Genomic DNA, 17,233 nt, shown 5'->3' with positions numbered 1-17,233 from the left:
CAGAGGGCTTGACCCTTCCCCCAAAAGATCAGATTCTCCAAAGACAGAAGCACCTCCAATCTGCTCTTCCCAGTGAGACCAAGAAACCGGTTCTCCCTCCCCACCCCCAATTCTCACCCCAGTTCCTGAGCCAGCCCAGCCTCTGCACCCAGAGTTCTGTGCTTCCTCATTTTCTGCCCTCGGTTTGGGACGATAAATGCAAGAGCTCAGAGAAAACAGCCTGAGACCAGAGGCCACAAACAATGTGTGCATGGATGCTACTGCTCTAGAAGGACTCTGGTGGAGATGCTGGGGATGAGGGAGCAGGAGCAGGATTTGGATTAAGGAGGGTAAGAGGGGTTGATGTTGCTTTCAACTTAATCTTGGGAAAATCTCGAGGGCTTCCTGGAGCTGGTGTCTTTCCCTCTGGGCAATATAAGTGCCTTTTGGGAGGAGGCATCAGCTTCAGGGGGGATGGGGCCAGCTCTGCAGGGGAGTCAAATTGGGAACTGGCTCGGCCACTCTGGAGGTGTTATGCCTGGCTAGAAAGGATGGGAGATTGGAGCAGCACATGTGGTGAGGGTCAGAAGCAAGGAGCAGGGTCCTGGCAGCAGGCTGTGAAAAGGGCCCTGGGATCCTAGAGCAAGCCCTGGTCTTGGAGTCCTACAGACACAGGCCCAGGCCCAGCCCTGCTACTTATCATCCATCCACAAGGCCTGGGGCAAGTCCTTCTTCTCTCTGCCTCCAGTGACCTCATCTCTAAGGTGAGAATAATAAATCCTGACCACCTACAGTGGTGAGGATTAAATGAGCCCCATGGGTGAGCGTGCCTGGCATCATGCCAGCCATGGGATGGCGAACAAAGACAATCAATGCGATCAGTCACTTGGTAAATATTCATAATTATTAGATGTGTTGAGTTCTGTGCTGGGTACACCAAACTCTTTTTAGGGAACCTCCTCACCCTCACTTCCCTGGTCACCCCATGGTGACCCAGAACAGGAAATTACCTGAGTAGCACTATGTTTGTCCCAGCCACTGGTGCCCTGGGTACCCAAAAGAATTGTGGCCACGCAGGGAAGAGGCCAAAGTTGGGGGAGATGTCACCATGTGGACCCTGGGTCTCCTCAGAGATCAGAGGCCAACCAGGACCCCATCAAGAAAAACTGGACATACTGCCAAGAGATATTTGCAAAAGGAAAAGTAATTCTTTATTACATGAACAGACACTGTACAAATGAGCTTGTTACACAATACAGCTGCATCTCCTTGCTCCAAAGAAGGTGGGGAGAGGCAGAGGGGGAATAGAGCGCATGCAAAGCCCTGAAATAAAAGACCGAAGGACCCTTTTCAGCTCTCTGAAGGCAGGGACTGGAGTTTGCATGTGCAGGCCCTCTGGCCAGTCCTCCACTTGGCCTGATGAGAGTGGGGAGTGGCGAGGGACGTTTCTCCTGCAATGGACACTTAGATTTCTCTCTTGCGGGAAGAAACCACCTTTCCATCCACTGACTATTCTACGTTGATGTGGAAATTGCTGCTGCTACCACCACCTCCTGAAGAGGCTAGAGAGAGAAGGAGCAGGCTTTAGAGTGGGGGAACCTCCCCGCTCTGCCACGGTGGCCAGGACCTTGGCGGGGCTCTGGGAAAACTAGACAGCACCCCTGAGAATGGCCACTGGCCAATCCCTCAAGAGCTGCCAGAGATCTGGTGTTGAATTCCTCATCACAGAGATGGGCAGTGGCAATGGTAGGTATGCCCGGCAGGGAGCAACAATGTCAGGGTTTTTCAAGCTGCACATGAAGGGGGATGAATTGTGGGCATCTTAGCGGAAGTGTATGAAGATGGGGCCTGGGGGAGAGACATGCCCTGAATGAAGCCTACTCAACCTGGAAGTTTCTCAATAAATCACCAGCTGCAATCTCACCTGGGGCTGACAGAAGGTCCCACTGGGGAAGAGGCATCTAATGAATGGGAATGTTCCCACCTAATGGGATGTTTGGGCTCTTTCTCCTTCCTTCCTATTCCGAAGGGGGTGGTGGCTTCAACATCTCCCCTCCCCACCCCACACCAGAAGAGTAAAGCCTTCCTACCTTCCCTGATGCCAATGCCAGCCATCCTGAAAGAAAGAGGGAAGTTGATTTAAGCAAAGGGCACAAGCTCAAGTGTCCCTAAGGGAAGCTCATGTAGATAGCTATGCAGTGTTCTTCAGACCCTACACCACCACCACCCACACACCTGACTCCTCTAGGGGTGGGACATCCTGCTAGCCCATCCAGGCCTGCTACTCCCAAGTAGACAGATTTTGTTTTGTTTTGTTTTGTTTTTTGAGACGGAATCTCACTCTGTCGCCCAGGCTGGAGTGCAGTGGCACGATCTCGGCCCACTGAAACCTCCGCCTCCCGGGTTCAAGTGATTCTTGTGCCTCAGCCTCCCGAGTAGCTGGGATTACAGGCACCTGCCACCACGCCCAGCTAATTTTTGTATTTTTAGTAGAGACGGGGTTTCACCATATTGGCCATGCTGGTCTCGAACTCCTGACCTCAAGTGATCCACCCGCCTTGGACTCCCAAAGTGCTGGGATTACAGGCATGAGCCACCGAGCCTGGTCAAGATTCTGAACTACAAGAATACCCATCTATTTCATGCAGAGAATGGAATGAGCACTAGATCTTAACTATCACTAGCCCAGCCTCTATCATTTACAGAAGAAACACGGATCCAGAGAGAAGAAGTGACCTGTCCCAGGTAACAGCCAAGGACCAGAGTGCGGAGTCCAGATCCTCCCTCCTTGCTCAGTTCTCTTTTCACAGTCCCTCAAGGCTGCTTAGGGACACCCTGCCATTCCCTTAGGATGACCTTGCACCCCAGCCACAAGCAGCCCTCATCACTCCTTCCCCTGTGCCCAGGCGCCTACTTGGCATCCTGGCCCTCGAGCAGGCTGCGGTAAGTGGCGATCTCCTGCTCCAGCCGTGTCTTTATGTCAAGCAGCATCTTGTACTCCTGGTTCTGAGCCTCCATCTCGCATCGGAGCTCACTCAGCTGGGCCTCCAGGCCACCGATGAGCCCCTGGATCTGCTGCAGCTGCGTGGCATAGCGGCACTCTGTCTCGGCCAGTGAGTTCTCCAGCCCAGCTTTCTTGGGGAGTGACAGATGCATAGACACATCAGACTAGAAAGGAAGCCACTGAGGGCAAGCAGGGAGGGGGCACTGAATGGAGTTCAGGGAACCACCTCTTGAGGGGGCTTGAGAACTCCAAGGCTTAACTAGCCAGGAAGAGTGGGAGCTTCTACCACCCGAGAGGCTGGGATGGGGCGCCAGTGGCCGTACCATGCTGAGCTGGGACTGCAGCTCGATCTCCAGCTCCTGCATCGTGCGTCTCAGGTCTGTGATCTCCGTCTTGCTGGTCTGGATCATTTCTGTGTTGGAGGCCACCTCTTTGTTCAGCTCCTCAGTCTGTAGGTCATGCACAACAGAAGTGAGCCCCGGGGCCTCCTCGGAGACTCAGGGACCTGGGGCAGGCAGGGCAGGGCAGGAGATAAGGCCCACCTTGCTGAAGAACCAGGCCTCGACATCCCGGCGGTTCTTCTCCGCCATGGCCTCGTACTGCTCCCTCATCTCTGCCAGCACACGGGTCAGGTCCACACCCGGTGCTGCGTCCATCTCCACATTGACCTGGCCGGCCAGCTGGCTGCTGAACTCCTTCATCTCCTGCAGGATGGGAGGGACCCATTTAGAGACGGAGAGCAGAAGAGAGACCTGAGAGTCTGGCGTCACACATGCCAATCCTGGCTCTGCCCCTAACACACCCCAACCGCTGTTCCCCATTGCACATGAAGAGGTTTGGTCACATGGACCCCTCAGCTCTAAGGAGTTCTCTGCTGCTCTAGGTCCTACCAAGGGAGGACCCCGAGACTGTAGGGCCCTGATGTGAGCTCACAAAGCCAATCAGGAAGTCAGCCATTCATACGGGCCACCTGGCCTGGCTGTGGGCCTGGGCTACCAGAGGACACTGCCCCTTCCTCTCCATGAGGACACCTGGTTTTGTGGGGTAGGTGTGTTTCTGAACCACTAAGCCCCAGGCCAACTATGAGGAAGTGCCAACAGCCCCACTCTGCCTCCCACTGACTTAATCTCGTGAAAATCTGGGAGGGCTTCCTGGAGCCGCTGTCTTTCCCTCTGGGCAATTTAAGTGAGTTTTGGGAAGAGGTTCCCCACCTCTCTCGGGTTCAGGGGTGATGGGGGCCAGCTCTCACCTCCTCGTGGTTCTTCTTCAGGTAGGCTAGCTCCTCATTCAGGCCCTCGATCTGCATCTCCAGGTCAGTCCTGGCCAGGGTCAGCTCATCCAGGACTCGGCGCAAGCCGTTGACGTCAGCCTCGACGCCCTGGCGCAGGGCCAGCTCATTCTCATACCTGAGGAGAGGGAGGCCAAAGAAGGAAGTGGGAGGGGTCTTGGCTGCCTGAGTCAGAGCCAGGAGAAGGCCAAGTAAAGTGGGCAATGCAGGAAGAGGAGAGAGACGGGGGAGCGCACTTGAGCCTGAAGTCGTCCGCAGCCAGCCTGGCATTGTCGATCTCCAGGATGACCCGGGAGTTGTCGATGGTGGTGGCCATGATCTGCAGGAGACAGAGTCGGTGTCTAGAGGACTCCTCTCTCTCCCCTGCTGCTCTCTGTTCTGCACCCAAGGCCAGCCCCTCATTGAAAATCACCCCTCACTGACAATCACCCCTCTGACACCACCAACAAAAATCTGTACGGCTTCTGGGGTGGGCAAAGTCCAGCCTCACTTTCAGTGTCCATTTCTTGTTTTGTCCCATCCAGCCTCCTTGAGACACCTAAGGAGCTGCCTTCCTTGTCTCCAGGGCACGAAAGACCAAGGAGGCAGTATTGCCTGTGGGAATTGGTTGCCCAGGAGAGTTGGGCAGTGGGGTGCAGCCAGCTCTGACAATAGCTCTCTCAGAGACACTCCACCAGCCCCCCTGTGGACAACTCATGGTCACTGCCTCCTGCACACCTTGGACACAGCCATGGATCTACAGAACATTCCAGCCAGTAGCAACCTGGAGGGCAGTTAAGAAGGCATTTTATGAATGAGGAACCCAGTCTTAGGGAGTAAAATGGTGAGTGAGTGGGTGGCAGAATGTGTAATGAGTTCCCAGGTCTCCTAAGACCCAACAGTACTTTTGGCACAAAAGACCTCTTTATAGGAAAAGACAAGAGGTTCTAGCATCTGGAACTCATGAGGCCACACTCCAATCCCATTCTTGCAAAAGAGGTAAAGGAATACTTTATGCAGAAGCCTGCAGGGTGCATGAGGTAGGGAGGGCGAGTTGCTCTTTTTTTTAATTATTTTTATTTAATTAGATACAGGTTCCACTCTGTCACCTAGGCCGGAGTGCAGTGGCACAGTCATAGCTCACTGCAGCCTCTAAATCCTGGACATGAGCAATCCTATCACCTTGGCCCCCCAAAGCACTGGGATTACAAGTGTGAGCTACTGCCTCTGGCTCTTTATAATTGCCCCCACCTGTGCCCCTGTTGGTCCTAACCAGATTCCCAAGACCCCTCTCTCCCTCCCCCAGCACCACCAAGTTGAGAAGATGTGCACTGGCCTCTGCACCTGGACAGCAGGTGCATTCCAAATTTGCTGAGATTACATACCAGACAGTCATTGCCTGGGCAGGAAAGGATTTCCTTGAGTCAGCAGTAACACTGACATTAGAGCTGTGTACAGGGTACCAGCCACCTGCTCCCCTCTCTTTGACATCCGAGGACTCACCTTGTCCCGGAGCTCTTCAATGGTCTTGAAGTATTGGCTGTAGTCGCATTCTGGGCTGGTTGGGGTCTGCTTCTGGTACCAGTCATGGATCTTCACCTCCAGGTCAGCATTGGCCTCCTCCAGGGCACGTACCTTGTCCAGGTAGGAGGCCAGGCGGTCATTGAGGTTCTGCATGGTAATTTTCTCATTGCCAGAGAGGAGACCACCATCGCCACCACCAAAGCCACCACCAAAACCCCCACCAATGCCCCCTCTAAAGCCTCCACCGAAAACACTACCAGCCCCTCCACCAAAGCCACAGACCCTCATGCCACCCCCATATCCTCCTCCTGACCCTGAAGAGACAAACCTAGCAGAAGAAGCTGAGATACTTCGGCTTCCACCTCCCCCACAGAGACTCCCCCCACCAAAGCCACCTCCCCCAGCCAGGAGGGAACCCCCTCGGGTTGAGCCACCCCCAAAGGTGGAGGAAGAAGTTTGCAGAAATGTGGTGGTCATGGCCAAGTAGCTGGAGCCCGTGAGTTCTCAGCAAACCCAAGAGACGCTGGCAGGAGGTACCAGGCCAGGCTGCATGCTGGGGCTCCTTATATACCCTTCAGAGGGTGTTGTAGGACCTCGTCTCCTCCCCCAAAGCAAAGCCAACTCCTTCTGCCTTCCTGACAAACACAGCTGCCTGCACACCTTGAGTGGCTCATGTGAAGTTTTTCTCTTCTATTTTTTTTTAATGCAACAAAAGAGATGATTCAGAATTAATAGTGTTTTTCCCCAGGGCACGGTTTTAACACTTGGATTACAGGTTCATCTCTCCATGCCAGAAGAGAGCAGCAGGGAGCAAACTCTCATCACAGCACAGCTACCAAGGCCTCTGCCTGTACTGAGAGCAGCTCAGGCCAACTGTGCCCTCAGCTGGACTTCACTTCCCCGAGCCCTGAGCCTCTCCCCAAGAGGACAGCTCCGTGTTCTCAGTTTGGGAGTCCACTTGCCGATCATTACGCTGTGTTATCCAACTCAAAACCCTGTGAGTGAGTGAGCGAGTGAGTGAGTGAGTGAGTGAGTGAGTGAGTGAGTGAGAGAGAGACTGCAGGGCTCAGGGAGAGTGGAGGCCCTGGGGATGGGAATGCAGGGCCCCTGGGGGCAGGTGGAGGACAGGAGCCAGGGACCTTGAGTAGTGTTCCAGCTGAGGTGACCAGAGGAGCCAGCATCCATCCCTTACCTGGTGCTGCAGATGGACTCCCCTCCTCCCACCTCTACTCCCCTCCTGCCATCCTCCAGCCTGTGTTCCTGGCACCCTCACAAAAGCCCAGCAGGCTTGGGACTGACAAGGGGATGAAGGATGATCCCAACACCTGCCAACTGCACGGCGCTGAACCTTTGCTCGTTTCTGGGATGTGTTGGGGCAAACCTCCGCTGATAAGGCTGGGGCAAGTTCCAGGAAGCCCCTGCCTTCTCCAGGAGAGGCATGTCGCTGCTTAGCAGGGCCAGATTAGCCCCCATCTGTCCTGTCAAGTGCTGGCTGGGGAGGGGCCGCTGCAGAAGGCTCTATGTGCCTGAATGCTGTGGAAGGGAAGAGAAGGGAGACTGGCAGGCAGGCTGGAAGACACCGGAGATCTTGAAGACCAAGGCATTGCTTCACACAGATGGGGAGTTGAACACTCAGGAGAGCCCTTTTCTCTGCCACCAGCTCAGGGACACCTTTCCAGGGACACCTGATACCTGTGGGCAGTGCCACTTGGAGGTGTGGCTCAGCCCTCTGGACCTGGCCCCAGGGCTTACAGAAACTCAGGAAGAGGATTCCTAGCCCAGGTTGCAGCATGGTGAAGTGGACAGGGCTCTGGAGTCCCTCAAGCCCGGGTTTAAATCCTGGCTTTATCAATTATCATGGTAAGACTGTGAGGCCTGGGTTCAAATCCTGACCCTACCAATTACCATGGTAAGACTGTGGACATTTACCTTTTTAAGTCTCTGTTTCCCTGTGGCAAGAGGCGCTCTCAACTCTCACTTCCAGGGAAGCCCTGTGGCCCAAGAGCCCCCATCCTGCCCCCTCCTGGATCCCCACCCAGGTGCCAGACATGCAGGGGCCAGGGTGCATGACCGGCACCTGGGCCTGAGTGCCCTCACCAGGAGGGGCTTTGTCGTTGGGCATCAGAACATGCCCTGTGAGCCTGAACATGTTCTTAGGCTCAACGGCATCGATCTTCCATAGCCAGCTCCTATGGGGCAACGCAGGTTGTTCTTAGGTTCTTATTTTGCTATAATAGCATAATCCTTTACTTCTACCCTGCACTTTGTGATTTACAAAGCACTTTTGCATCCATCGCCTCCTCTCATCCTCACAACAGAGGGTGACCCCCACCCAAGATTCAGAAAGAATGAAATTGAAACTTGGAGAGGTGAAGCAATTTGTGCCAGGTGGCACCACTGGTAAGGGGCAAAGCCAGGACTCAAACGGGTCCTCACACCCTCAACCAAACAGGGCACAGGGAAAGAGTCCTTTCTGCAGACCCCAAATTCCTGCATCTGAGCTGGGCTGGCAAGGGGAACTGCCAGCCAGCAAGGCTGGGGGTGGGTTCCTTCTCATCCATCTTCGCAGTGAGCCTGGCCTCCAATGCTGGGCACAGACAGTGTGGTATTGTCTCATGGGTGGGAGGGTATTGTCTTTTCCTCCGAAAGAAAAATAATCAAACTCAGATCATCCAGAGCTCATTAAAAGCCTCTGCAGACATTGTGGCCCCAGCAATTAACTCAAGAACAATTACTCGCCTTTCACCCCAGGGTGAGGAAGGGCTGGACCCCAGCCAGATCCCCTTCTGCACCTGACTCTCCTCCAGCAGCCCCTCGAGGTGGCTTTCTCTATACTCCCAGACCCAGGCCAGGGGCGGCAGCTGCCCCCCTCGCTGCCCCACGCACAAATCCCTGGTTTCAGTCCAAACCACTACTGTGAGCTCCAGATCTGGGTGGGGCCCGGAGCCTCCTCATTAGCACCAGGTGGGATGGCCTTGCGAAGATAAAGCTCTGTCTGGCCCCAGCCCAGGCTGTAGCCCCGGGCCCTGCCCCAGGCAGCCTGCCCAGGATGCTGTGCCAGTTTCTGAACTTTGCCCACTGCAGCCAGATGGGGCCATCTGTGGAGCTGGCCTTTTCTCCTTAGAATGAGGCAGTGCAGCCCAGTGGAAAGAGACTCAGCCTCTCTGAGCCTGGTTCCTGATTTAAACTTAGGCCATTAACACAGACTCCCCTCAGGGCCATAGTGAGCATTTGAGGGCACAAGGAGAATGAAGTCTCCAACAACCTTAGAACCCTCCCACACCTCTCCTGTTCCCCAGGGAAATGCCAGGGACAGGGGGTGTGTCCTGGAGCCCAGAGACTTACCTTTAAACCCCTCTTTTCCCATTTACCAGCTGTGCGGCTTTGGGTAATGCCACCTCCTCTCTGTGAGCCTTAGTCTACCAATCAGGAAAATGGAAATAACTCCAGCTCAGCCTGACTCTCAGTTGGAGCAAGATGACTCACAGAAAATGCTCAACAGACTGAAGTGGCCACGATGACCAGCAGGATGTAAAGGCACTCCCCTCAACTTCCCCACTCCCCTCTCTCTCCTATCCCAGGTCTCCAGGCTGAGACAGAAAGGTGTCCCCAGTCCAGCCCCACCCTGCACTGTGCACACACAAAGGCAGGCTTCATTCCTGACACTCAGGCCTGAGACCTGACAGTCACCTGCCCCACCTGTGTGGGCCCAGACCCCGCCCTGCAGCCACATTCCAGGGGCCCCTGAGGCAGAGGGAAGGTTTCAGCTGTGACAAGGGAGGCTTTCATGGGCAGGGACAAGCGCCTCTGGGCAGTCCCAGCTGGGGGTGCAGCCAGGCCTCTCCCTCCAGCTCCAAGGCTTCCTGAGAAGTTAAGTTGGGGGTGGTGGTTTGTGGGTGCTGGAGGCCAGAACAGGACAGCTAGGGAGGGGGCAGAAGGGGGTCCCAGTCCAGGCTACAGCAGCGGGGCTCTGGGGTTACATGTTCATAACCAACCTTGAAACAGCTCCTCCTTCGGGATTGCCATGGCCGTGATGGGGTCTCCAGCCTCCTTAGCAGGGTGCTGAGTACATTTGGCAGCATGCAGGCGTGGAACTAGTGTCCCTCACTTGCCCCCGTCACTCACAGGGTTGGGCCTGCAGCCCTCACCTCTCCACCAGGAAGAAGTGGGACTTCTTTTGGGGCCTCTTCCTTACCTTGAATTGGCCTCAGTTCTTGGCAGCTGAGATGTAAACCACAGGAGCAGGGCCATACCTACCCAAGGGCAGAGTTGTACCAGGAAGCTGGGACTTCGTTCTTTTGCTGGCCCAGGGCAGGCCCCAGGCAAGCCAGGGTTGGGGGTCTCTGTGGGAGGTCTGGGTCACTGCTGGGTCCCATTCTGGGCTCTGGGCCCAGGTATGGGCTGGTCGGCGTTAAAGGGCTTATGCAGGGCTGCCCCCAAAATGGGTGAATGTGTTAGTGCATGCACACACACAACACACACTGACAGGTACAGCCTCCCCAGCCTTGCTCCAAGCAGGATGCCTGGCCCCAAACCCCCAGTTTCAGTGAGGTGGAGAAATGTGTCAGGAGGAACTGCCCCTAGGGATCCCCGGCCTGAGCCTTCATAGGGCACAAGACTGGAATGTCAGCAAGACCGGCACAAGTGGCGTCAACTCCAGGAGACCACCTGGCAGGGGCTGGCACCATGGGCTAAGAATCAGGCAACTTAAGTTCTAGTCCCGGCTCTACCATGTAGTTGCTGTGTGGCCTTGGACAAGTTACTGAACCTCTCTGAGCCTATTTCCTGATCTATAACATGCAGCTCATACTAAGTACCTTTTAGGGCTGTTTTTAATTCAATGGCACATAGTAGGTGTTCAATAAACATTAATTTCACACAGATACCTCAACGCCCTGGGGAGTAGAGTAGAAAGAAAACGAAATCTAGAAGCAAAAACAATTTCAAATCCCACCTTTGCCATGCATTAGAGCAGTTACATATAGAAAAAAACACTTCACCTCTCTGAGCCTTAGTTTACCTTTGTAAAATGGAAGCAATGCTTATTTCATGAGGTTATTTTAAGGAACGGGTTAAATAAATGAAGACTTCTGTAAACAGGAATTACCATTACAGGCAAAGTATGTGAGTACCCTCCCCTCCCTTTCCTGGGACAGAGTGAACTTTGGTTCAAATAAAACCTAAACAGGGCCAAGGCAGGACCCATCTCTCCATGGGCTCAAATAACAAACCGAACGACCTATTCTCTCCATGGGCTGAAATAAAAACCAAACGTCCTTCCTCCCTTGGACCATAAATTTTTATTGGCAGGTCAGGAGAAGAGCCGGGGGTAAGGGTCCCTTCCTTCCCATCCCTCTACCCAGAAGACACCCTCCAAAGGACAGCAGAAGCCCCAGAGCCTGCTGCCTCAGAGGACCTTGGAGGCGGACAGATTGTTGTAGTGATCTTCCTGTCCCTCGAGCAGGCTGCGGTAGGTGGCAATCTCCTGCTCCAGCCGCGACTTGATGTCCATGAGCCGCTGGTACTCCTGATTCTGCCGCTCACTATCAGCTCGCACATCGCCCAGCTGGGCTTCAATACCGCTGATCAGCGCCTGGATATGCGCCAGCTGGGCTCCAAAGCGTGCCTCCGTTTCTGCCAGTGTGTCTTCCAAGGCAGCTTTCTGAGGATAGGGAGAGGGGGGTGTGACTCAGCAGAGTCTGGTTCCCGGAGAGGGCATGGGCACAGCCACCGGCCAGGCTGCCCTAGGCTGCAGGGGTATAAGTGTGAATTGCACAGGGAAGCGGTGGCGGTGGGGGGGGACACATACCATGCTCAGCTGTGACTGCAGCTCAATCTCAAGACCCTGAAGGGTGCGCCGCAGGTCAGTAACCTCGGACCTGCTCATCTGGAGCTGCTCCGTGTGGCCAGCGACCTCCCGGTTCAATTCTTCAGTCTGCAGAGAGAGGAAGAAGAGGGAATAAGCATTGAGTCAGACCTTCGCGTAGGGAACACCAAGCCCTCCCCTTCCTAACCCCCAAAGGGTGCCTGCTTCCCTCTACGTACCCGGCTGGTGAACCAGGCTTCAGCATCCTTCCGGTTCTGCTCGGCCATGACCTCATATTGGCTTCGCATGTCACTCAGGATCTTGGCGAGATCGGTGCCCGGAGCGGAATCCACCTCCACACTGACCTGGCCTCCCACTTGGCCCCTCAGCGTATTGATTTCCTGAAAAGATGCAGCAGAGATGGGCATGTCAGGGCCCAGACCCCACTGGGCCTGGCCCAGGTCACTTCCCCACCCTTCAGGCTAAAGGGGCTTAGTTTTCAGGTGCAGACCTAGTAATTAGCACTGGGGGACAGACTGGGTCATCACTGATTCCTCTTGGAACCCTGGGATCCATGATCCCACACCCAGGGCCATGGTGAGGGTGCGCCAAGTGTTACCACGGTCAGAGAATACAGAATAAAAGAGTCTTCAGCCCTGGGAGGTTAGGGAAGGAGGGAAGAAAGGCCCAGCTTGAAACCCACCTCCTCATGGTTCTTCTTCAGGTAGGCCAGCTCTTCCTTCAGGCCTTCAATCTGCATCTCCAGGTCGGTCCTGGCCAGGGTCAGCTCATCCAGCACCCTGCGCAGGCCGTTGATGTCGGCCTCCACGCTCATGCGCAGAGCCTGTTCCGTCTCAAACCTTTCAAAGGAAATAGTTGCAGCCAGGCAGAGCTTCCTCAGCATCTCTGAAGACTTCCCTACCTCCCCAGAGTTCAGGAGTCCATAGGGGGGTTAGCTTCAGGCCATCTAGGCTAGGTGAGGGCAGATTCCAAACCCCCCAACCCCTACCCCAGTCCTGGCTTCTGCAGCCCCCAGGGCAGAGACACTCACTTGGTTCGGAAGTCATCTGCAGCCAGACGGGCATTGTCGATCTGCAGAACAATCCTGGAGTTCTCAATGGTGGCACCAAGAATCTGGAAGGCAGAGGCAGAGGTTGGTACCAGTTCAACACACAGGCACTGCCCACTCACTTTCTTCCCAGAAGAGAGAGGGGAGCAAATGAATATACCCCGGCACCCTAGAGACCAAAGCCCTAGCCAACATCTGCCACCCATTGGCCCGCTCTCTGGGAGGCCTTGGAAACAGTCCATGCCCAGAAGCTGGGGCAGGAAGAAAACTGGAGCCAGGGGGACTTGGGTGTGGGAGGGCAGGAAGGCAAGCCTGGGGAGGAAATCTCTGAGACCTGTGTGCAATGAAACTCTAAATGGCCTGAAGGGGGTCTATAAACCAGATGGGGGGTAGATTTTGTCTATACCTGCCCCCCCACCAACTATGCGAAGCATATTTTGCCCCAGGGAAGAGAATCCCATTTGTTGAGTATCAATTATGTGCCAGGCACTTTGAATCTCATCTTTTATAGCTTCTGGAACCTCACTGCTAGGTCAGTGGGTACTCCTATCTTACAGAGGTGGAAACTAAAGTTTAGGATGATGCCTCATCTAAGTTCACCCCAACCTGAGGTCTTACTGACCTAAAGGGCGCATTCGCAACAGCCAGCTTATCATTGAATAAGGTAATTGTGTTCTGTTTTTCAAAGAGCAGGTCATCACTCATTAGTCAAGGCACCAGGTGGTGATTGTATAGTTTTGTGTTTTTGGGGGGTTTTTTGGTTTTGTTTTGGGGGGTTTTTTTGAGACGGAGTCTCGCTCTGTCACCCAGGCTGGAGTGCGACGCACCCAGGCTGGAGTGCAGCGTCGCGATCTCAGCTCACTGCAAGCCCCGCCTCCCGGGTTCACGCCATTCTCCTGCCTCAGCCTCCTGAGTAGCTGGGACTACAGGCGCCCTCCACCACGCCCAGCTAATTTTTTTTTTTTTTTTTTTTTTTTTTTTTTTGGTATTTTTAGTAGAGACGGGGTTTCACCGTGTTAGCCAGGATGGTCTGGATCTCCTGACCTCGTGATCCGCCCGCCTCCGCCTCCTAAAGTGCTGGGATTACAGGCATGAGCCACCGCGCCCGGCCGATTGTGTAGTTTTTTAATGCAACAGAATAGGCTACAAAATATCAGAGGGGATTTCTCTTAGTATGGTGAGAATTGTTTCACCCATTTGTGTGTGTGCATGTGCACGCACACACACACACAGAGGTGAGAAAAAGAATGCGTAAGGGTGCGTAGTAAAATGTACTTATTGTCGCAATTTTTTTTTTTTTGATACAGGGTCTCGCTGTGTTGCCCCAGGCTGGAGGGCAGTGGCACTGATCACGTACAGCTCGCTGCAAGGCACACGCCACCATGCCAAGCTAATTCCTTTTTTTTTTTTTTTTTTTTGAGACGGACTCTCGCTCTGTGGCCGAGACTGAAGTGCAATGGCACAATCTCGGCCCACTGCAGCCTCCGCCTCTTGGGTTCCAGCAATTCTCCTGCCTCAGCCTCCCAGGTAGCTGGGATTACAGGCATGCACCACCACGCCCAGCTAATTTTTGAATTTTTAGTAGAGACAGGATTTTACCATGTTTGCTAGGCTGATCTCGAACTCCTGGGGCTCAAGCAATCCTCCCACCTTGGCCACCCAAAGTGCTGGGGTTACAGGCGTGAGCCACAGTGCCCAGCCCCTGTAGGTCACAATTTTACAAGTGTGTAAAGCACTGTTTTTATTGGCTGTTGACATCTCTAGCGCTTCCTCCTGGTCTGTGGGTCTGGGTCTATGCCACGAGTACAGCACTGGAAAATATTTTGGGGATCTGTGTGTTGGGAGACCCAGCGTGTGCGGCTGTAAATGTTCCATGGCTTCTGATACATTTCTTTACGACTCGAAAAATTTCTCCTTCCCTCTGGGTGGAGACCAAGCCCTACCCCTCAGGCCCCTTAGGGTTCCCCTGTAAGAGCGTGTGACGCAGATCCGTTCTTTCCCCGACAAGGAGCTGCCACTGTACTGGGTCCTCCCCAGCAGAGGTTTACCAAGCCTCCCTCCTTTACCCCGCCCAGGGGCCACAACCGGCTCTCCCATTCTTCCTAAACGAATGCGCCCCAGGGCGGGAGAGTGGGAGGAGGCCAAAGCCTGAGAGGGATGAACACCAGACCCTTCCGGCCAGAGAAACGGAATGCAGGAGGCCCCACGCTGCGGTGGCAGAGGGGGCAAGACTGGCCCCGGGTGGACCAGATCACCAAAGCCAAACTCTCGCATCTTCCTGCGGCAGCGCGGCCCCTGGCCTAGACCTCTGGGCACTCTACAGCCGGGTCCCATCTCCTCCCACTCTTCAGGCCTCGCTGACCCGCGTCCCTTCTTCGTCCCGGCGCTCCAACCTTGCCCCCGCCACCTCCAGAGGCCCCACCCACTTATCTGCCCTGCCCAGTTCTCCTCCCCTTTCCACCACCCCGGCCTCTGCATCCAGCCCCGAGGTCCTGCCCCGCACGTCTCCTGTCCCCCTTTACTCGGCCCCACCTGTGGACCTTCCCACGTCCTAACGGGCTCCTGCCCGCCGCCCCGCCTGGAACCTCGCCCGGCCCGCGGGGCTGGGTTTCCGCGGCAGGTGCACTGCACTTCCCGCGGCCGGGCCTCCGCCCACCTTGTCCCGCAGGTCCTGGATGGTCGTGTAGTAGTGGCTGTAGTCGCGGGAGGGCCCAGGCCCCTGCTTCTGGTACCAGTCGCGGATCTTCACCTCCAGCTCGCCGTTGGCCGCCTCCAGGGCGCGCACCTTGTCCAGGTAGGAGGCCAGGCGGTCGTTGAGGTTCTGCATGGTGAGCTTCTCGTTGCCAGCCAGCAGCCCGTCGGACGCGGTCAGGACGCCGCCGTAGCCGCCGCCGTAGCCCCCCGAGGAGGACGAGGACACAAAGCGGGCGGAGGACACGGACACGCCGCGGCCGCCGGAGCCCCCGTGAATGCTGGGCGCGCGAAAGGCGACCCCCGGCCCAAAACGCACGGAGCCGCCGCCCAGGCCTCCGAAGGACGACGTGGCCGACGACTGGCGATAGCTGTAGGAAGTCATGGCGAGGCGGAGCACGGACGGAGCAACCCTGGTCTCAGAAGCTGCGATTCGCGGGAGGAGCGGCGAGGCCCTCACCTGGCGCCTTTTATGCCCGGGGCCGGTGGAGGGGGGAAGGGAGGAATGGTGTCAGGGGCGGATATCTGAGCCCTGAGGAATTTGCAGGCTCCTGAGAGCAAATATGGGCTCTCTCCCCATTGGTCAATTCCCTCCCCTCCCAGAGACCAGAGGCCCCTGCCCTCCAGAGGTGCCCCGCCCCGGTCCGCGCAGAAGCTCCGACCCGCACTCCCCCACTCTCGCTCTGCAGACCCTGTTCTGGCCTTTCCCCCGTCAGGGACGTACTTAGACACCCCGGTCCCTGGAAGCCACATTCTGAGCCTCACCCTTTAAGATCACCCAGAGTTTGACACCACTGGGAATTACAGTCCCTCTGGGGTCATATTCCTACACGCTCCTGACCCAGTGATTTTGTTTTTGTTTTTTTGGAGACGAGTCTCTGTCGCCCAGGCTGGAGTGCAGTGGTGTGATCTCGGCCCACTGCAGCCGCCACCTCCCGGGTTCAAGCGATTCTCCTGCCTCAGCCTCCGGAGTAGCTGGGATTACAGGCACGCGCCACCACTCCCAGCTAATTTTTGTATTTTTAGTAGAGACAGGGTTTCACCATGTTGACCAGGCTGGTCTCAAACTCCTGACCTCAAGTGATCCACCCGCCTGGGCCGCCCAAAGTGCTGGGATTACAGGCGTGAGCCCCTGCGCCCAGCCCCAGTGATTAACCAGAGTGCTCCCTGTTAAGAGCCCCTTGCTTGCGATCCTAACCAGCCCGCCCCCCACAAAGTGCATTCACAGATTCCTGCCCTCCACTGGAGATTACAGCCTCTCAGAACCTGCTTCTTGGGAACACCCATGCCCAACTCCCCTTTTGTCCCCTCTGACAAAGGCGCCGGTTCCGGATGAGGGCACATCCGGGCATTTTGAGCTGCACGAACCCAGCCCTCTCAAGACAAAGCTGCCTCACCCTGCTGTCGCCATTCAGTGCCCCAGGTGACAACAGTCTCCTGAGAACAGCTGCAGGGAGCGGTTCTGGCAGCTGACACCTTTCCAACACTAAGCTCCAGCCTGATCCCCACTCTGGAACCCTCAAAGCCCACTCATCCCTGGCCACCAGGATGATCCCCTCCCTTCCATCCCCCAAAGCATGCATTCATTCAACCACACGAGTATTGGGCTGCTTTAATATTTCCAAGATGAGGAAGCAGAGCCTGGGAGAGGCCAGTAACTTGCCCATGAGGCATTTAGCATCTGCCACTGAAAGGCAAACATAGGATGAATCCCTGCCCTCCTTGTCAGAGGGCTGCTGAATGCATGTCCTCATCCTTGTATAAAGATGAGTGCTTGAATGAGCTGGGCAGAACGACACAAAGTGCCCGGGCACAAGGTAAGGGTTTTGACAATAGAGGCAGGGCCTTCCTCCCCACACAGCCCCACCCCTTGCTCTGTTCAACAATTCCACC

The 17,233-nt window shown here is 55.5% G+C and overlaps 2 protein-coding genes across 3 annotated transcripts; both read right to left on the bottom strand.

Moving 5' to 3' along the window:
- Positions 1 to 1,165: 1,165 nt before the first annotated feature.
- KRT15 (keratin 15) lies at positions 1,166 to 10,968 on the bottom strand. 2 transcript variants are annotated; one of them, XM_016931830.2, is made up of 9 exons: positions 9,120 to 10,968; positions 5,754 to 7,307; positions 4,508 to 4,590; positions 4,233 to 4,389; positions 3,526 to 3,687; positions 3,307 to 3,432; positions 2,894 to 3,114; positions 2,070 to 2,095; positions 1,166 to 1,541 (listed from the first exon to the last, which is right to left on the bottom strand). In XM_016931830.2, exons 2-9 carry the CDS (start codon positions 6,249 to 6,251, stop codon positions 1,489 to 1,491), a joined length of 1,326 nt encoding a protein of 441 aa, XP_016787319.2. In that variant the 5' UTR covers positions 6,252 to 7,307; positions 9,120 to 10,968; the 3' UTR covers positions 1,166 to 1,488. The 2 variants fall into 2 exon arrangements, with proteins under 2 accessions (XP_016787319.2, XP_063654658.1); XM_063798588.1 differs by having other exon boundaries at positions 5,754 to 5,885; positions 9,120 to 9,366.
- Positions 10,969 to 11,055: 87 nt separating this feature from the next.
- On the bottom strand, positions 11,056 to 15,898 carry KRT19 (keratin 19). The gene is made up of 6 exons (XM_511487.6): positions 15,306 to 15,898; positions 12,632 to 12,714; positions 12,284 to 12,440; positions 11,820 to 11,981; positions 11,584 to 11,709; positions 11,056 to 11,436 (listed from the first exon to the last, which is right to left on the bottom strand). Exons 1-6 carry the CDS (start codon positions 15,723 to 15,725, stop codon positions 11,182 to 11,184), a joined length of 1,203 nt encoding a protein of 400 aa, XP_511487.3. The 5' UTR covers positions 15,726 to 15,898; the 3' UTR covers positions 11,056 to 11,181.
- Positions 15,899 to 17,233: the final 1,335 nt, after the last annotated feature.

Source organism: Pan troglodytes, chromosome 19 (genome assembly GCF_028858775.2).
Source record: "Pan troglodytes isolate AG18354 chromosome 19, NHGRI_mPanTro3-v2.0_pri, whole genome shotgun sequence".
NCBI lineage: Eukaryota > Metazoa > Chordata > Mammalia > Primates > Hominidae > Pan > Pan troglodytes.
This window is presented reverse-complemented; position numbering and strand designations above follow the sequence as displayed.